Source organism: Mesoplodon densirostris, chromosome 7, assembly GCF_025265405.1.
Source record: "Mesoplodon densirostris isolate mMesDen1 chromosome 7, mMesDen1 primary haplotype, whole genome shotgun sequence".
Lineage (NCBI taxonomy): Eukaryota > Metazoa > Chordata > Mammalia > Artiodactyla > Ziphiidae > Mesoplodon > Mesoplodon densirostris.
This window is the reverse complement of record NC_082667.1, coordinates 118,107,861-118,127,174: the sequence shown is the minus strand read 5'-3', so window position 1 is coordinate 118,127,174 and position 19,314 is coordinate 118,107,861. Positions and strand designations below refer to the sequence as shown.

At 45.8% G+C, this 19,314-nt stretch overlaps 1 protein-coding gene across 1 annotated transcript; it reads right to left on the bottom strand.

Moving 5' to 3' along the window:
- Positions 1 to 254: 254 nt before the first annotated feature.
- On the bottom strand, positions 255 to 17,994 carry TIRAP (TIR domain containing adaptor protein). Its single transcript, XM_060104108.1, has 6 exons — positions 17,917 to 17,994; positions 7,724 to 7,843; positions 6,381 to 6,504; positions 6,009 to 6,167; positions 3,647 to 4,240; positions 255 to 2,544 (listed from the first exon to the last, which is right to left on the bottom strand). The coding sequence occupies exons 4-6, from the start codon at positions 6,073 to 6,075 to the stop codon at positions 2,525 to 2,527; spliced, it is 681 nt and encodes a 226-aa protein (XP_059960091.1). The 5' UTR covers positions 6,076 to 6,167; positions 6,381 to 6,504; positions 7,724 to 7,843; positions 17,917 to 17,994; the 3' UTR covers positions 255 to 2,524.
- Positions 17,995 to 19,314: the final 1,320 nt, after the last annotated feature.

The following is a 19,314-nucleotide window of genomic DNA, read 5'->3' as shown; positions in this document are numbered from 1 at the left end:
AGTTTTCACATTAAAAAATAAAGCTTCTGGGCTTCCCTGGTGGCGCAGTGGTTGAGAGTCCGCCTGCCGATGTATGGGACACGGGTTCGTGCCCCGGTCCGGGAACATTCCACATGCTGCGGAGCAGCTGGGCCCGTAAGCCATGGCTGCTGAGCCTGTGCATCCGGAGCCTGTGCTCCGCAACGGGAGAGGCCACAACAGTGAGAGGCCGGCGTATCGCAAAAAAAAAAAAAAAAAAAAAAAGTTTCTGTTCTTTAAAAGATACTGTTATATGGTGGTCATTTTTTTTAAACTTCTAATAATTTAGAGAGACATACTTAAATATTTAGAATAAAATAATACCTGCGATTTGCTTCACAATGGTCTTCGGGTGACTAATGGGTAGGGTTATTATTAATAAAAGCTTATCTCTGAGTTGGTAATTGTTGAAACTGGGTGATAGGTATATGGGGATTCATCAAACTTCCTCCTTCCTTTTAGTGTATGATATATATTTTTTTCTACAAAAAGGGCAAAAGGAAAAAAAGAATATTATGACAATGGGATACCAGTGTTCATCCACCAGCTTATTAAACACTTAAAAAACTGATAAGTGTAGGGAATTTCTTGGCAGTCCAGTGGTTAGGACTCAGTGCTCTCACTGCCAGGGCCCGGGTTGAATCCCTGCTCAGGGAACTAAGATTGCACAAGCCGTGCAGCGTGGCAAAAAAATAAAATTGAAAACATCTGATAATCCTAAATGTTAGCAAGAACATGAAAAAGTGGCAACTCTTATGCACAAATGGCAGGAACATAAATTGCACAACCAATTTGGTATCTTCTACCAAAACTGAAGGTGCGCACTCTTCACTACCCAGCTGTTCCCCAACTAGGTTAAATCCTAGAAAATCTTGTTCTTGGAAACATACACAAGAATAAAAATGCTTACAGCCTCATTGTTTTCAACAGCAAAAAAACTGGAAACCACCAAATGTCCACTTGTAAAAACATGTGCAACTGAATCATGGTATATTTACATAACGGAATGAAAGTGAATTTACTGCAGCTCCATGAATCAACATGGACACATCTTACAAACATGGCAAAAAAAAAAAAAAAAGGAATTTGCAGAATATAACACCATTTATGTAAAGTGTAAAACCATGTAAAAGTTAATATATTGTCAGGGATGCATACATATGTAATAAATTTCTAGAGAAAAGCTAAGAATGATAAATTCAAAATTCAGAATAGTGGTTACTTCTGGTGGGAGTAGGGAAGAGAATGTAAGGGCACAAAGGGAGCAACATGGGGATTGCGAGGTTTGGCTTCTAAGCTGGGTGTTGAGTACGTGAGTGTACACTGTATTGTCCTTTAGTCCTTTTGTATGTAATAAGATAATTCGTAATTAAAAATAAAATTTTTTCACAATATATACAAATAGCGAATCATGTACAGTTAAAACTAGTATGTTATATGTCAATTATATCTCAATTTAATATATATATATATACATTTTTTTCAGTAAAAGCAGGAGATGTGGTAGGGGGAAGTGGGGGAAGAGACACAAAAGTACACATCAGGGGAATCATAAATTCATTTCAGTTCAACCACCAAGTTTTACTGAGAACAGATGAATGAAACTCTGCCTGTCCTACAAGGTAGACAATCGTCTGCCAGAAGAAATACGCTGATTCCTCTGAGTGCAGAGGTGAAGGAACTACTGTAAAAGCAGGAGTTCTGGCCAGACGCATGATGAGGCCCCCATATGTCAGCACATTGGTGGGTGGGCTTTTGATCCCAGCTAAAGGGTCTGAGCTTTCCTTCTCTTCACCCCACCTGCTCCCTCCCCTCTTCTGTCCCCTCTTCAGACTCCTTTCTAGGTGTGAGTCTTTAATGACAGGCATGCAGTGAAAACAAATACAGGACAGTATTTGCCCAGTAGACGTGCTGAGGGCATCTTCCACGCAGCTTTCGGAAGTGAACGACTCACTGGGAGACGCCGCAAGAGTGTGAGTGTGAAAGACACTATACCTGTTGTTCTCTCCTGACACCTGTTCAGGGCTTCCCCAGGCAACTGGGAAAACCACCCAGCTGAGGCGAGCAGTCCAGGCTTCCAGCTCCTTACTCAGGTAAGTCACCTCTTCAGGAGGAAGGCACCTAGACACCAGTGCCCGATTCCAGGTGGAGAAGACATAGGCACGATGTGCCAGGCTTCACGTCCAGTCTCGCAGGAGGCAACACGTGGGTGATGTCTTGGTGTCACACTTCCTTCCACCTCCACTTTCTGGCTTCCCCAGGCCTTCCTGGGGGAGTCCCCAGCCCCCTCACAGCCTTCCTGGGGGAGTCCCCAGCTTCCCCGGGGCCTTCCTGGGAGCCCACGGTTATGGAGGCCACGGACAATCTGATCCCAAGGTCACATACAACGTGCTGCAAACTTACTCCTCACAACTTGGCACATCTGCTGGAACCCAAGGTCCTAGGCCCTCTCACTCCATTTCCAGCTTTGCTCCAACTGTCTGCATCCGTGTTGATGTAAGAAGCGTCAGCTGAGGGTCTTCAGATCTGAAAGAGACGAAAGAGAATCACATGGCTTGTCACCCTCCTCAAATCCCAGCATCTCTGTTTCCCCCACATGTCCCTGCCTTCGCTACCTTTTAATCTATTTTACTTCTAAACCCACTGTAATATAATGCCCCTCCCTGGATACGCTTATGGTAGGCAATTCTTTCCTATTATTTTGTACCTGTTTGTGTTACTAAACCAATACTAAACCAGGGTCCCTCCTGGCATTTTCCCAGCTCTTGGTGGCCATCTCCAGCCTGACCTCAGTGAGAGAAACCTAATACTATTAATACTAATAATGATAATAGTGACTTATATTTATTGAGGACTTGATAATGCGCTAGGCCCGGCCTGTCACAAGTACTTTACATGTGCCAGGCCACGTTCTGAATTTACTTAGTGTATATACTTATTTAGGTATATAGTTTCATTCTCATTTAACCAATGAGAAAACTCAGGCACAGAGCAGTTAAGTAGCTTGCCCAAGTGACACAGTTTTTTTCCAGAGTCTGCATTCTGAACTACAGGCAGACCTCAGAAATATTGCAGGTTCAGTTCAAGACCACCACGATAAAGCAAATATTGCAATAAAGTGAGTCACACAAATTTTTTGGCTTCCCAGTGCATATAAAAGTTATGTTTACACTTTTCTGTAGTCTGTTAAGTGTGTAATAGCATTATGTTTTTAAAAACAATGTACGTGCCTTCACACAGAACTATATTCAATATCCTATGATAAACCATAATGGAAAAGAATATTTTAAAAAAAGAATGTGTATCTATATCTATATCTATATCTGAATCACTTTGCTGTGCACAGAAACTAACACAACCTTGTAAATCAACTACACTTCAATAAGAATGATTTAAAAAACAATGTACATGCCTTAATTTAAAAATGTTATTACTAAAAAAAATGCTAATCATCATCTGACAATGCAGGGTTGCCACAAACCTATTTGTAAAAAAAAAAAAGCGCAGCATCTGCTAAGTGCTCTAAACTGAAGCCTGTACTAGGCCACATTGGGTGTCTCCTAAAAACCCAAGCAGAGCAGGCGCTATGGCTGAAGCCCCTTCCCCTTCTCCCTTCCCTGTAACTTACACCGCGTGACAGCCTCCTTGACTTGGCGAAAGCCACCGTCGGGGCCCCAGCCGTCCACGAAGTACATGAATCGGAGCTCGGCGGGGTAGGCGGCTCTGCTGAGGCCTGACATCAGGGGGATGGTGCGGCCCTCCGCTCCGGGGGCCTCGCTCAGCGCCTGCAGCATCTGGTACCTGCACCACGGGTCCCGGAGGAAGCCCGGCGTGATGAACAGCACGCGACAGTGGCTGTTGCTCAGCGCCTGGCACAGCTCGGACACTATGGCGCCGCCGGGGGTTGCGTCGCGAAGCTGCAAGAAGCAGCGCAGGCCGGCAGCGCTGCCCTCCAGGTAGGAGACCAGCTCCTGGGCGGCCGCCAGGTCCTCCTCGCTGTGGCACACGCACACATCATAGTCCTTGCTCCAGCGGCCGCTGCTGCTGCTACTGCTGCCGTGGGCGCCCAAGTGTGTCGGTGGCAGGGTGGGAGACACCTCTGAGCTGGGGCCCAGGGTTGGGGGCCTGTCCGAGGAGCTCGGCTGTGAACCGTCACTGTGGGTGTTTTCTGGGGAGACGGGCGTCTTTGTGGGCTTTCTCGACAGGGCCTGCCTGAACCAGTCTGCAGGGAAGAAGCACTGCTCAGGCCTGGAGTTTTCAGCAGGGGTCTCCTGGCGACCCCCCAGAGAGGAGCCACCGCGGGGAGGAGGTCAGCCCATCTCCCCTGTCCACCTTCTTCTCACAACTGTTGCTCTGCTACTGTGTACATCCCTCAGGACTTGCCCAAAAGTTTCCCTTATCTTTAAAGGTTTCGGGAATACATAAAAACTCTGGCAGTTTTATAAGTCGGCAGGGATGTAATGCCAGCCTGTCTTACCGTACTGCATATTCTGAAGTTGCTAAGAGAATAGACCTTAAAAGTTCTCATCCGAAGAAGAAAATAAATCTGTAACTATGTATGGTGATGGATGTTAACTAGACTTATTGTGATGATTACTTCACAATGTATACGAATGTTGCATCATTATGCTGTACACCTGAAACTGATAGAATGTTGTATGTCAATTATACTTCAATAATTTTTTGTAAAGCTTTTGGTGTAACAACAATATGAGGGGGAAAATAAAAGAAAGGAAGAAAGGAAAGGAGGGAGGGAGGGAGGAAGAAAGAAGAGAACTCTGGCGGTTTCACAAGCCTGATTGGGAAAGATGGCTTTGTCTGTTCCATGCCCTTCGATTGCTGGTACCCCCCTAGCCTATCCTAACCAGAACTTCCCACAAGCTGACTAGTCAACCATCTGTGAGTCAGTAAATAGAGCTACCTTAAGCTGGTAAAGATCAATTAGTCCCCAAACCCACTTTCAGCACTGAGGGGAGGTGGATTTAGATTAAGGGGCTGGGTTTCCCTGCTGGCGCGGTGGTTGAGAATCTGCCTGCCAATGCAGGGGACACGGGTTCGGGCCCTGGTCTGGGAAGATCCCACATGCTGCGGAGCAACTAGGCCCGTGAGCCACAACTACTGAGCCTGCGCATCTGGAGCCTGTGCTCCGCAACAAGAGAGGCCGCGATAGTGAGAGGCCCGTGCATCGCGATGAAGAGTGGCCCCCGCTTGCCGCAACTAGAGAAAGCCCTTGCACAGAAACGAAGACCCAACACAGCCAAAAATAAATCATAAATAAATAAAAAAAAATAGATTAAGGGGCTACCCACTATGGGACGGAGAGAGCCAGGGATTGTCATCTGTTTGGCCCTGAGAAATCCTAGCTTGTTGCTAAATGCAAGAGGACCACTCACTGCCCAGAGTACCTGAAGACCTTAGAGCTGAGTGATCTGGGACCACACTTTGGAGTGGGGCACACAGATTTGACTGTGGACCTGCTACTTGTTTTCTATACGACCATAAGCAAGTCAGTCTATGTCTCCACTTCCTCTTCTGTAAAATGGGTTCATTTTAGTTACTGTTGAAGATCAGCAGAGATAATGCAGTGTCTGACATATTGTGAGCACTCCAAATGGTTTCAGCTCAGCTTCCCCAGCTTTTGACCGGGACAGAAAGTGTGGTGTCCTGGCGGCTGATTTGTTTTTTTCTCTCTGCTTGACTCCTACCTCTGAATGGTTCAGGGCGATTTAGATAAAAAGAGACACCCTGGTAAGCACTCAGCACAGTGGTTTCCAGGCTGGGAAGACTAGCTGAGCACACCTGGGAAACCTGTGAGCCAAAAGGACTGAAGGCTCCCTGATGCACACCCCCTCACTCCCCACAGAGCCTCTGGGCACTGAGGTCAAGGCAGGACTCCCACACGCCCACCCCGTCAGCCTCCCTGCATCTCTCCAGGGCCTGTGTTTGGGGGCCAGGCAGCCTCCTGGAATTAGGAGTCTGTGTCCACTCACCAGCCATCTTGCCCAGAGGCTTCTTGGACCTGGAACGAGGAGCTGGCAAGGAGGTTGATGATGCCATAGTGGTGGGCTCCAAACTAACCCCATGAGATCAGGCATTGGTAAAGTGGGAGAAGGGAGGGGACCCAGTCTTGACCTCATCCAACAGCCATCCTACAAGAGACAGAGAGAAAGGATCACAAAAGCTGTACTTAACCTTACTCCCAGTCCCAGTGGGTGGGCTCTGGCATTTCTTTCTCTCCTGGTGCCTGACAGAGGCTCAGTCTCTAAATTGGTCCCTCATCCCTTAGGGGATTAGGGACAGACACCACTAGGGTCAGGGCTGGTTGCTAGCTGAACCCCGATCTGTGTAGCCATCAGACTTACAGAGTATGAGCTCAGCATGACCAGCAGAGTGACTGTTCTCTGCGCCACCTGGCCAGGGTTGCATTCGGGATCTGGGGAAGGGCGGCTGGCAGGCAGCTCGTTGTAAGAACTTCCTGTGTAAACGCTGAAATCAGAGAAGAAGGTCTGTTACTATTTGGACAAATAATTATGTATCAAGGTAGACAGATGTTGAGCAGTAGAGAGAGAGCAGTGTAAGAAACCTTGGGGGAGTTTTCCTCCAGGTCTGCCTTCCCCTGAATAACTCCCTCCCTCCATCCACCCACCCATCCTCCCTTCCCTCCCTCCCTCCCTCCCTCCTTCCCTCAGCTGTACATAGTGGTAAAGGCTGCAGACTCTGCAGGCAGAGGTCCTAGATCTCATCTCTTATGGACTGTGGCCTCTGGTAAACTACTTTACTCTTGTTAAACTTTAGCTTTTTTTTTTTTTTAATTTATTTTATTTATTTATTTTTGGCTGCATTGGGTCCTCGTTGCTTGCTGCACGCAGGCTATCTCTAGTTGTGGTGAGTGGGGGCTACTCTTTGTTGCGGTGCACGGGCTTCTCTTCGCGGTGGCTTCTCTTGTTGCCGAGCACGGGCTCTAGGGCGCGTGGGCTTCAGTAGTTGTAGCACGCGGGCTCAGTAGTTGTGGCTCGCGGGCTCTAGAGCACAGGCTCAGTAGTTGTGGCACACGGGCTTGGTTGCTCCACGGCATGTGGGATCTTCCCGGACCAGGGCTTGAACTCGTGTCCCCTGCATTGGCAGGCGGATTCTTAACCACTGCGCCACCAGGGAAACCCTCAACTTTAGCTTTTCCATCTGTGAAATGGAAATAATACTACAGCCTGCTCAGCATTACTGTGAAGATTACATGAGATGATTTATGTAAAATGCATGGCATAGAATGTTCAGAAAATAGTGTGGGTTAGTATGTATTTAAAATAGATATTGGAGGGATCTATTCAATGTTATTCCAAATTCCGGAAGGTTTTTGGTTTGGTTTTCTTTTTTGGGGGGCGGGGGGAGAGAAGGGATTGTCAAACGGCATCTAAATTTATATGGAAATGCAAAGGACCATTAGACGGGCAACTCGCCATGGCCATGTTCTCTCCCACCACAATGACCTGATGTCTCTGATGGTGGAGGCTCTTTCTGCCTAGGTTTCTGGGAGGACATTGCATGGAACAGAGCCCACCCTGATCCAAGATGGAGCCACTGTGTTCTAGTGGCTTCTGAAGATGAAGGGCTGGTGGAGAACTTGGTTCTAGAGCAAGGACTGCTTTCTCACTATTTGATGGATCTACAGAGGTCAAAACAACCCCCCCTCCACCACCTGGGAACTCACAGAGAAACGGCTTGTCTGACTAGACGCGCTGAGATAAGAGTTTTCAAAATTTAAAGAATGTTCTTCAGTGTTGGACAAAAATGCTTCATTCAGCTAAATGCTGAACACCCTTATGCCGAGCTGATGAAGAGAAGACAAGAGATACTGATGATTCATGAAAATATATCAAAGTTCAAAAAAAAGGGGAACTTCAACGGCAGCAGTAGCGGGTGCAGGGGTGCGGGACCAGAAGCACATCTGAAAGAGCAAAGCAGAGAGCTGCTAAGCGAGCCAAAAAGATGTGAAAAGGGGAAAATTAACAAGGACATGCGTTTCTTTTCCTACCTAATATTCTTTGGATTTCAGCCCCTAAGTGGTGAGATTGAGGCAGTGCCTGGTTAACCACTGTTAGGTTTTGAAATCCTTTTCCTGGTCAGGAGTTGCTGTTTCTTGACATCTTCATTTCAACCATTCAAGATGTCCTTCCCCTCCCCACCCCGCCCCCAGCAGTAGACACAATGTTACTTGCTTTTTATATTATTTAAATCTTTTTTTCAATTGTGTTTTAATTTGAAAATTCATTATTTGGCCTTGATACACTTACAAACTGGAGAATCATTTGATATTTTTAATGACAGCCTAAAGGTTCAAAATTAACATAACACTTTACTTAACAGATGTAGATAGATCTAAGTTTCAGTTTCTCATTTTATCAAATGATGTGCCCTTTTGGCGATACATGCTGATTTAGGGTAGCTGCCTTTTTTCATTGCTTGTTTAAGAAGAAATCCAATTGCCCAACAGCCACTGGAAGTGGATTGGTATAAGCCCTAGTGACTGATGTTATGGAAAAGTTCAAACACAGGAAATAGCATTTTTGACAAAGGATAATTGAGCAAGAATGCAGACCAGTTCCATTAACTGTATACATTGTCTACTTCCTAGAGTCTAAAACCATACTGCATTTTCCTTGTTACTTTTTCAGTTCTGTACAGCTGAGGCTGTGGAGCAATCACATTCAAATACGCTTTAATCTTTACAAGATTTAGTAACAGTCTATATCGAGATATGGTCGAGATATGGGAGACATAGTTATCAGGCTGGTGAGAAGATAATGAACCCAAATCTCCAACTGGAAGGTCTCATCCCTCACTCTGTCTATTCTCTGATTTGTTATGTAGTCACTTTTCCCTGTGCTTTTAAGACATTCATCAAGTAGAATGATATAGACCTAAATACCTACTTTGTAGATAATTACAAAGACTTGATAGAAGATTAGCAAAGAGCTTCTTCAAAAGAAAAAAAAAAGCAGTAGCCTGTTACCATCAGTGTTTTTAGAATGCTTTTTCAATATTACATGAAGGAACTTAATATGTGAGGTAAATACCATAAAGTTTCACTGTATAAAATCCAAAGTGTATTAAGTATTATTCAATATCTAACTGGTCTCCGATATCTATTATATAGGGAATGTTCTGAAACCTATGAAGGCATATGATTATGTATCTTATATAATTCATATCACATTTCTGTTAAGCTGGAATCACTGCCTGTGGTAGACAGCACAGTGGTCCCCCAAAACATCCACATCCTAATCCTCAGAACCAGTGAAAATAAGCTACCTTACTTGGCAGAAGCTGACTTTGCAGATGTGATTAAGGGTCTGGAGATGGGAAGATTAGCCTGGATTATCCAGGTGGGCCAAATGCAATCCCAAAGGTCTTAGAAAAGGAAGACAGGAGGGTCAGAGTGACAGCAGAGATGTGACAACAGAAGCAGAGGTGGGTGTAGCGTGGGGCTGTGAGCAAGGAAGGTGGCAGCCTCTAGAAGCCGGAAAAGGCAAGGACCTGGATTCCTCCCTAGAGCCTCCAGAAGGGATGCAGCCCCGCTGATCCACTTCAGACTGTGACTGCCACAACTATAAGATAATCAATGTGTGTGGTATGAATCCACTGCGTTTGTGGTACTTTATTACAGAAGCAATAGGAAACTACTACACTATGTATGATTGTATGTGAGGCTAACACATGGGGAAAGCATTGAATCTGAGTGCTAAAAACTGGTCTGTTTGGGACTTCCCTGGAGGTCCAGCAGTTGAGGCTCTGCGCTTCCACTGCAGGGCGGGGCGTGGATTCGATCCCAGGTCAGGGAACTAAGATCCCTGCATGTCATGTGGTGCGGCCAGAAAGTAAACAAACAAACAAACAAAAAAAAAAAACTGGTCTGCTTAAAGATTTAAATTGTTTGAGGGAGTTTTTCACTTCTTGGATGGATAAATTATTATCTACTCTTCATGTGATTTTTGACTTTAAGAACACTCACTGGTTTCAAAGGCTCCAACACTGGCTTCTCAAACATTTGCTGAAACACTTGTCAGGGCAGGATGCTTTAGAACTTGCAGGACAATGTCCGTTAAAGTGCTGCAATTAATTGTTAATAGCTAGAGAGTCACAACACAGTGTTTCTGAGGAGTTACGGACTGTGGTGGACACACCCTAAGGTGGCCCCGTGTTCACACCTGTGAGTGTGGGCAGGACCCATGACTTCTTTTTTTTTTTTTTTTTTTTTGCTGTACGCGGGCCTCTCACTGCTGTGGCCTCTCCCGTTGCGGAGCACAGGCTCCGGACACACAGGCTCCGCGGCCATGGCTCGCGGGCCCAGCCACTCCGCGGCATGTGGGATCTTCCGGGATAGGGGCACGAACCCGTGTCCCCTGCATCGGCAGGCGGACTCTCAACCACTGCGCCACCAGGGAAGCCCAGGACCCATGACTTCTTACCAGTAGAATATGGCAAAGGTTGTAGTATGTCACTCACATGATTATGTTATTCTGTAGGGTGTGTGTGTTTGCATATGTATATAAATGTATATACACATCATATATATAGTAACAATCATGTGTGTATATGTGTATATACATACAATACATACATATGGTATGTATATTTGCTATATAAGATGTGTGTATATATATATATATAACATATAAATGAATATTATGTACATATGTACGTATGTGCATGGGTGTAGGTGTGGGTGTAAAAATTCATCTTAGCAGACTGGAGAGAGACTCCCTTGCTGACTTGGAAGAATTTCCCATGTCATGAGAGGGCAAAGTGTCAAGGAACTTCAGGCAGCCTCAAGAAGCCAAGAGTGGTGTCCAGCTGATGGCCAGCAAGAAAGCAGACCTCAGTCCTACAACTTCAAGGAGGTGAATTCTGCCAACAAACAACAACCTGAGGAGGCTTAGTAGTGGGTCTTTTCCCATTTGCATCTCTGATGGCACCGCAGCCCTAGCTAACACCTGGACTGCGGCCGGGTGAGACTCCAGTGTAAGACTCAGCCAAGCCTTTCATGGGCCCTTGACCCACAGAAACTATGAGATAACAAATAGGTGTTGGTTTAAGTTGCTAAATTTGTAGTAATTTGTCATGCAGCACAGAAAATGAATACAGGGACCAACCAAAATGATGGGTTAAAATGCCAGTTCCCGGGCCCCATCCCAAATCTACAGAATCAAATCTCTGGGTGTAAAGCTTGGGAATGTGATTTTTAAACAAGTACCCCAGGAATTCCCTGGCAGTCCAGTGGTTAGGACTCAGCTGTCTCACTGCCAGGGCCCTGGGTTTGATCCCTGGTTGGGGAACTAAGATGCTACAAGCCACACAGTGCGTCACAAAAAACAAAAACCAAAAAAACCCCAAAAAGCACAAAAGCCAAAAAACAAGTACCCCAGGATTCTGATGTAACTAAGGATTGATCTAGTGGGCTGCAGCCGTGGCTCCTAAACTAAGCTGTATATCATTATCACCTAGAGAGCTTTTAAAAATATAGCTGCCCCCGGAAATTCTTATTCAATAGTTCATAAGTAGGGCCCCCAATTTTTTTTTTTTTTTTGCGGTACGCGGGCCTCTCACTGTTGTGGTCTCTCCCGTTGCGGACCACAGGCTCCGGACGCGCAGGCTCAGCGGCCATGGCTCACGGGCCCAGCCACTCCGCGGCATGTGGGATCTTCCCGGACCGGGGCACGAACCCGTGTCCCCTGCATCGGCAGGCGGACTCTCAACCACTGCGCCACCAGGGAAGCTCCAAATCTGTATTTTTTTTTTTTTTTTTTTTTTTTTTTTCTGTTTGCGGTATGCGGGCCTATCACTGTTGTGGCCTCTCCCGTTGCGGAGCACAGGCTCTGGATGCGCAGGCCCAGCGGCCATGGCTCACGGGCCCAGCCGCTCCGCGGCATATGGGATCCTCCCAGACCGGGGCACGAACCCGTATCCCCTGCATCGGCAGGCGGACTCTCAACCACTGCGCCACCAGGGAGGCCCCCAAATCTGTATTTTTAAAGAGCTCTCCAGGTAACTCTGACACAAGGAACCACTCGTCTCGATTTAGATAAGCAGTGGAATAATTGAAAATTGCCTGGCAAATTCTGGGATTTGATTTTGTGAAATAAATTTCAAACTACTAATTTTGCTATAAAGTCAGATTTAAGATGGGACTCTAGCAGGCAGAAAACTGAAGTCTTATAACCTGTATTAAATTAAATCATTTTGCTGAATTTTTGCTAAATATATGACAAAGTACATATGCTTTCAGCACTACATTTTGTAAATTTTGAAGACTTTTAAACATATCAAAAATTTCAAATATATGTGTGAGTGTGTGTGTGTATGTGTATATAAAAGCACCCACTACTTTATTTTTATTTAATATTTTGGCCGCGAGGCTTGCAGGATCTCAGTCCCCGGACCAGGAATCACACCCCAGTCATGGCAGTGACAGCGCTGAATCGTCACCACTAGGCCACTAGGGAACTCCCTAAATTTAATTATATACCAAAAGTATGGTTACTTTGGCTGTTAAAATCGAAAACCTTAGCTGTATTTTAGTCACATAGGAATATATCTTACTGACCAAACATGGAACGTGAAGCATTTTAATTAGTGTTGCTGTATTTTGCAAAATGTAGCCAATTGGTCTTTGGAAAACAGTTCCTTCGTTTTAAAAAACTGCCTTAGTTTTGAAACTATGTCCCATGCATACTAAAGGTCATTTTAAACTGAAATGGTGTGAACTTATTTTGTATTTACTTTGCTGTCGGTCTCAAGTAAATACGCAGGCATTGAATGTAATATAGATTGTGCCAGCAGTGAATTTAATGACGGATACAGTTTACAAATTATGCCTTTACACATTAGTTCCCTTTTGAGCTTACAAAATGACTGCTCTTTATATATTTTTGAAAAAGGCTTTGGGGGGGTGCGTTAGATTAAAAACAAACTAAGATTTTAAAAGACGAACTTTAAGAGGACTTCCACTACCAGAATAATAAAAACTTACTATAAAGCAACAGTAGGTTTAAGATCCTAGTGGGATATTTGCATGGAGACACATGCCAAGCCATATGTTTAAAATGAGCCTGGAGTTTGAAGAAGGCAGCAGGGCCAGAATTATAGATGTGGTAGTCATCAGCCTGTATGTGATAATTCAAATCATCTGGGGAAAGCGTAGCATGGAAAGAGACAAAGCATTAAGGAATACCTACAGTTAAAAGATGGAGAGGAGCAAGTTTTACAAGCAGACACGTCAGGAGAGTGCAATGTTATGAGAGGCAAGGAAAGAGAGTTTTGAAAATGAGATGGGTTTACAATGGTGTTGGTGAACAATGTCAAATGGCCAGTGAGGATTAAGAAGAAGCATTTGAATTTGAAAATTAGGAGATGACCAACTGCCTACACAAAACCCCACTTTCATTTAGAACAGAAAGTAGATTATGAGGAACGAATGAAATGCCTGCTAGAAAATGAAGACAGTAATTATACACTTTTTAAGTTTTGCCTGTGAAGTGAAGGGAAGATGTAACATCATAGTACAAAGAGAAAACAAGATTTACTGGGGTTTTTGTTTGTTTGTTTTTCTTTTTCAGGAGATTTGAGTACGTTTATAACACTTTTAACTAAATAGGCTGACTACAAAATAGGTTGACTATCACACGTAATTACGTATTGAAATACCATCCCAAGTTAAAGCGCAATGATTACGTCACATGCTTAAAAATTTAACAGAAGACTGGCATTATTTTCCAAAGAATCATGTCAGAGAACATGAATTGTAGGAACTGATTCATGAATAGTTGTCTTACTAGAGCAAATGAATCAGCAATGTTTAGCTTTAAGAGTCTGTTCCCTAACTTTTTATAATATCTTCGTCTTTCATTAGCAAATATTTCATTAATATCTAATTCTGTTCCTATTTAACCATAACCAGACAGAAAGTCTTAGTAATGTCTGGGGACCAAAGAAAGATGAAAATTTGCAATCTGTATCTTCCTAACAGAGAATAATTTCAAATAACTTAAAAGCATGTTGTTCAGAAGTATTTACCAGAAGGAAATAATAGTAACTCTAGGCTATACAAGTCTATATTCTTATTGGAATACCTGCATTATTACTGCTACTTGTGCTATTTTAAAACCAGACATTTTATTATTTTCACTGGGCTTTTCTTCTTTGTTAAAATCTACCTTCAACTTGGTTTCTTAGTAAAATCTACCAATATCAGTAGGGCAGATAAGAGATATCTATTAAGTAAATACCAAATATAATGAAAATATATTACAAAAGATTCATATTAAACTGAATTGTTTGGGTTTCAAAAATAGAAATTAAAACATTCTACTCTAAATTAGAAAAATAGTCTTGATTTCAGTGGATAGTACAACTATCCATTGTACAAAAGTTGCCAAAATCTGATGATTCTCTCATATTTCTGCTATTATCACTTTCTGTTCATGATCTTTGTTATGTATTCTCTGTCTCAGTGAATTACACACTACCCATTCACTTGCCTCATCTACATACCTAGGAATCATCTTTGACTGCCACACTCCTCTACATGTCTTCAATTACTAAACCTGTCAATTATATCTATTCAATATTAAATAGTTCAGACCACCATAGACTGTCACCTGGATGACTTCAGTTTACGAACTCATTTTCCCATCTCTGATCACATCATTGTGTCGCTTAATATCAAAGTTTCCTCATTGCTTTTAAAGCCCAAATTCCTTATAATGACTCACCAAGCTCTTAAATATATCGCCTCTGTTTACCTTCCCAGCCTCATATTCTTTTTTTTTTTTTTGCGGTACGCGGGCCTCTCACTGTTGTGGCCTCTCCCGTTGCGGAGCACAGGCTCCGGACGCGCAGGCTTAGCGGCCATGGCTCACGGGCCCAGCTGCTCCGCAGCATGTGGGATCTTCCTGGACCAGGGCATGAACCCGTGTCCCCTGCATCGGCAGGCGGACTCTCAACCACTGCGCCACCAGGGAAGCCCGCCTTATATTCTTTTGATCACTCTCTTTTTCCACTCTGTACTCTCCAGCTTATATCTTCAGACATACGGAACAATCAGTGATATTTGTGCACAAGGACAAACAGAGTAATGGAAGAATAGTGTGTCCAGAAACAGACCCACATCTACACAGTCTGCTGGTTTATGACAAAGCTGATACTGCAGTGCAGTGGGGAAAGGTGGTCTCTTTACTCGATGGTGCTGGGTCAATTTAGACAGCCTTGTGGGAAAAATGAATCTTGACCCATATATCCCACCATACCAGAAAAGTAATTTCAAATGGATAGTAGATATATGTGAGGATAACAATAAAGCTGTTAGAAGAAAATATAGATTATTTTCCTGACTTTGATTATTTTCCTGATTTTTAAAATTGAGATATAATTGACATACAACATTATATTAGTTTCAGGTGAACAACACAATGATTCGATTTATGTATGTATTTAGAAATTATCATCACAATAAGTCTGGTTAGCATCCACTACCATGCATAATTACAAATTTTTTTTTTCTTGTCCTCAGGACTTTTAAGTACTACTGTCTTAGCAGCTTTCAAATATACAATACAGTATTATTAACCATGGTCACCATGTTGTACATTACATTCCCAGGACTTATTTATTTTATAATTTATTTTATAACTAGAAGTTTATACCTTTTGACCACCTTCACGCATTTCACCCACTCCCTACCCCCCAGGATAGGCAACAATTTGTTTTAAAAAACTGAACATAAATAATAGAACCATAGGGGAAAAATGATAAACTGGACAACATTAAAATGAAGAACTTCTGTTCTTCAAAAGACATCATTAGGACAGTGAAAGGTAATCTCTTGAGAGAGAGAAGATATTTTAAAAATACATATCCAGTATGTCTCATATCCAGAATATTTAAGAACTCTTACAAACTGGTACAAAAAGAGAGACAACCTATTGGAAAAATGGGCACAAGAATTGAACAGACGCCTCACAAAAGGATATCCAAATGCCCAACAGATGTGTGAAAAGACGCACAATTCATTAGTCACCAGAGGAATGCAAATTAAAACCTCAGTGCAACCCCACTTCCCACTCACTCAGCAGAATGGCTACAATGAAAAAGACAGACAATATCAAGTATTGGTAAGCATGTGGAGAAACAGAACTCATATACTGCCTGTGGGAGTGCAAGTTGGTAGGAGGACTTTGAAAACCTGTCTGGCGCTATATTTCACTTCTAGGAATGTACCCAACAGCAGTCCTAACATATGCTCACCAGAAGACAAACAGAAGAATGCCTCAGCAGCACTATTTACAACAACCCCAAGCTGGAAACAACCGTATCCATCAATCCTAGTATCCGGTAGAATGTAGAAATAAATTGTGGTCTATCCATACAGTGAAAAATTACACGTCAATCAGAATAAATGAACGAGTGCTAAATGCAACCGGGTTCAATCTATATATTGAGTATAAAACACCATACACAAAAGTACATAAGTATGATCTCAAGTATCCAAAATTCAAAACCAAATAAAACTATTTTATGATGTTAGAAACCAGGATAGCAGTTACCCATGGGTGAAAGTTGTGATTGGAAGTGGGCATAAGAGGGCATCTGAGGAGTTCCCTGGTGGCCTAGGGGTTAGGATTCCAGGCTTTCACTACTGGGTGCCAGGGTTCAATCCTTGGTCGGGGCCAGAGATCCCAGGAGCTGTTTGGCGCGGTCAAAAACAACCTCTGGAGTGCGAGTAATGTTTTATTTATTCTGGGTGTGGGCTGCATAGGAATGTCACTGCGTGACACTGGGAAAGCTGTACACTTAAGATCTGGGCACTTTTCTGTGTGGGGGTTGTATTTCAATTTTTAAAAAAGGTTTTAAAAATAACTAGATGTAGGGCCTCCCTGGTGGCGCAAGTGGTTGAGAGTCCGCCTGCCGATGCAGGGGATACGGGTTCGTGCCCCGGTCTGGGAGGATCCCATATGCCGCGGAGCGGCTGGGCCCGTGAGCCATGGCCGCTGAGCCTGCGCGTCCGGAGCCTGCGCGTCCGGAGCCTGTGCTCCACAACGGGGGAGGCCACAACAGTGAGAGGCCCGCATACCACAAAAAGAAAAAAAAAAAAAAAGACTAGATGTGACTCCCTCTGACAATGGGTCATTCCTGACCCTCCGTGGCCCCTGGGTTAGAGGCATCAGCTTGGGGAGTGTGTACTCCATCCTGCCCTCTCTCAGCTGCACTGGTCAGGGTGTGTGTGGTTCCTAGTGTCCCCAGGTAGAGGACGAGGGCTGACTCTGTCCTGTCCAGTGCTGTCACACGACACCCAGCCCATCGTAGGGGTTCGTGAAATGACTGCGGAAGGGATCGCTCCGTAGGCCTGTAACCCTAAGTAAAGCCCTGTTCTTGCTGAAACACTGTCACAAAGGCCATCAGAAGAGCAGAGGGACAGGCTGCGACAGAGCAGAGAAGGAGGCGAGAGCCTGGAAGAAAAAGAATCTACAGTCCAAGACCGAAGCCACCTGAACCAGGCAGGCTCCTCAAGCTCAAGGAGGGCTCCCTGCACGAGCTTCTTGGCGACAGAGAAGGTGACAGCTCTCTCCGAGGGCCTTTTCACCCGTTTCCGCGTTGTGGGTGCTACGAGCGGCCAGGTGAAGGGGCGCAGAGGGGACGGCGGTGAACCGGCCAGAGGTGCCGCAGGGAGGGGGCAAATCCGGGACCGGGGACCGAGGACCGGGCCGCTAACGGGGCCGAACGCGGGGGTCCACTGCCCGCGGGAGTCCTGCCGGCCCAGCCGCCTGCCCACCCCGCCCGCTCGCCTGCTCGCCCTGCCTGCGGGGCCCCTCCGCTCCCGCTCCCGCCCGCGCCTCCCCGAGCGCTCACCTGCGCCGGGGTGCGCGGGGCGCTGCCTCGGTGCGGCCGGTGCGGGGCGCGGGCTCCGACGCCCGGCGGGCCGCTCGCCCACGGGAAGTGCAGCCGGCCGCCCGCTGCCCCGGAAGCGCCGAGGCTCCCGGCCCGCGGCTCCTCCTCCGCCCGCCGCTCCCGCGCCCCGAGCCCGACCCGAGGGGGCGGCGGCCGGGTCCTCCGCGCCCGCTTCCCCGGGTTCGCAGGGTGGTTCGTGGGCATCGGCGCAGCTAAGGACCGGGCGGAAGCTTGGAGATGAGTCTTTCCTCCCGAGTTCCCGGAAACCCACCAGGAGAACCTGCAGCCTCGGCTGTGTTCTGTGTCGCGGACACGGAAAGAAACCCCTTACTTCATTCATTTAGTCTTCTCGACGCCTTGCCAGGGAAGCGTTTATACCTTTTTTCTTTTTAGGCAAGTGAGGAAGATGATGCCGGACTTTCCCAATGGCCACACACAGTCAGTGGTGAGGCGGAGAGGCCGGCGGCCGTGGCAGCCGTGAGGGCAGCCCCCGGGGCCGGGGCGCCTGGCACGCTCCCCTGAAGTTCATGGCCCAGGGCACGGCCGGCCGGGCACGGCTCTGCGGGCACTAACGCCTGGCCGAGTGTGACGGGCAAACGGTGGCGAGGCCTGGCTTAGACAGAGTGAAGGGACTTCTTAGCGTCCTTGGGATGTTGATGAGCTGTGTGAAGCACCCAGACGGGGATATAGCACCTGGCATTTCCCAAGCTTGTTTCACCCCAGAGGGAATGTCAGTATCTTCCTGAGCAGTGTTCCTCGCATGCCGGTTTGGGGAACACGCCTACTGCTGTGCAGGTGAAATGCTGGAGCGTGGAGGTGGTTTAATAGGGCCGATCTAAGATTCATGATTTCCCTTTCAATCTGATTTCCTGCTTTTCTCACCAGCCAGCGAAAAGGACTTAGTGCTGCTCCTGGGAGGGAGTGTGGTGTAAGGCCGTACCGGGGGAGCTCAGGAGTCAGATGGCTGGGGTTCATATCCAGGGCGCATCACGTTAGAGGTGAGAGCTTGGGGAAATGCGGGGCCTGTCGAGGTTCACTTTCGTCATGGAAATTATGATATCTGGTTCCTAGTGTTGTGGGAAGAAGTAGATGAGATAAAGCCTGTCAGACAGCTAGCCTAGTGCCCAGGTGCTCAGGGTAAAAGGGTTCCTTTTACTCTGCATGGAGTATACCTCCGTTTTTCCTGCCCTGTGCCTGTGCTCTGAGGTCCCCTCCACCCAAGGTGTCCTCTCTTTTCTGCTCTTCAAAAACCCCCGTCTTCTGATAAGGGTCATTTTTGCAGCTTATGCAGGAAATCTTTTCTTAACCCTGCCCTACCCACCTTCTTCCCTGAGATCCCCTCTAGGACCTTAAGGTATT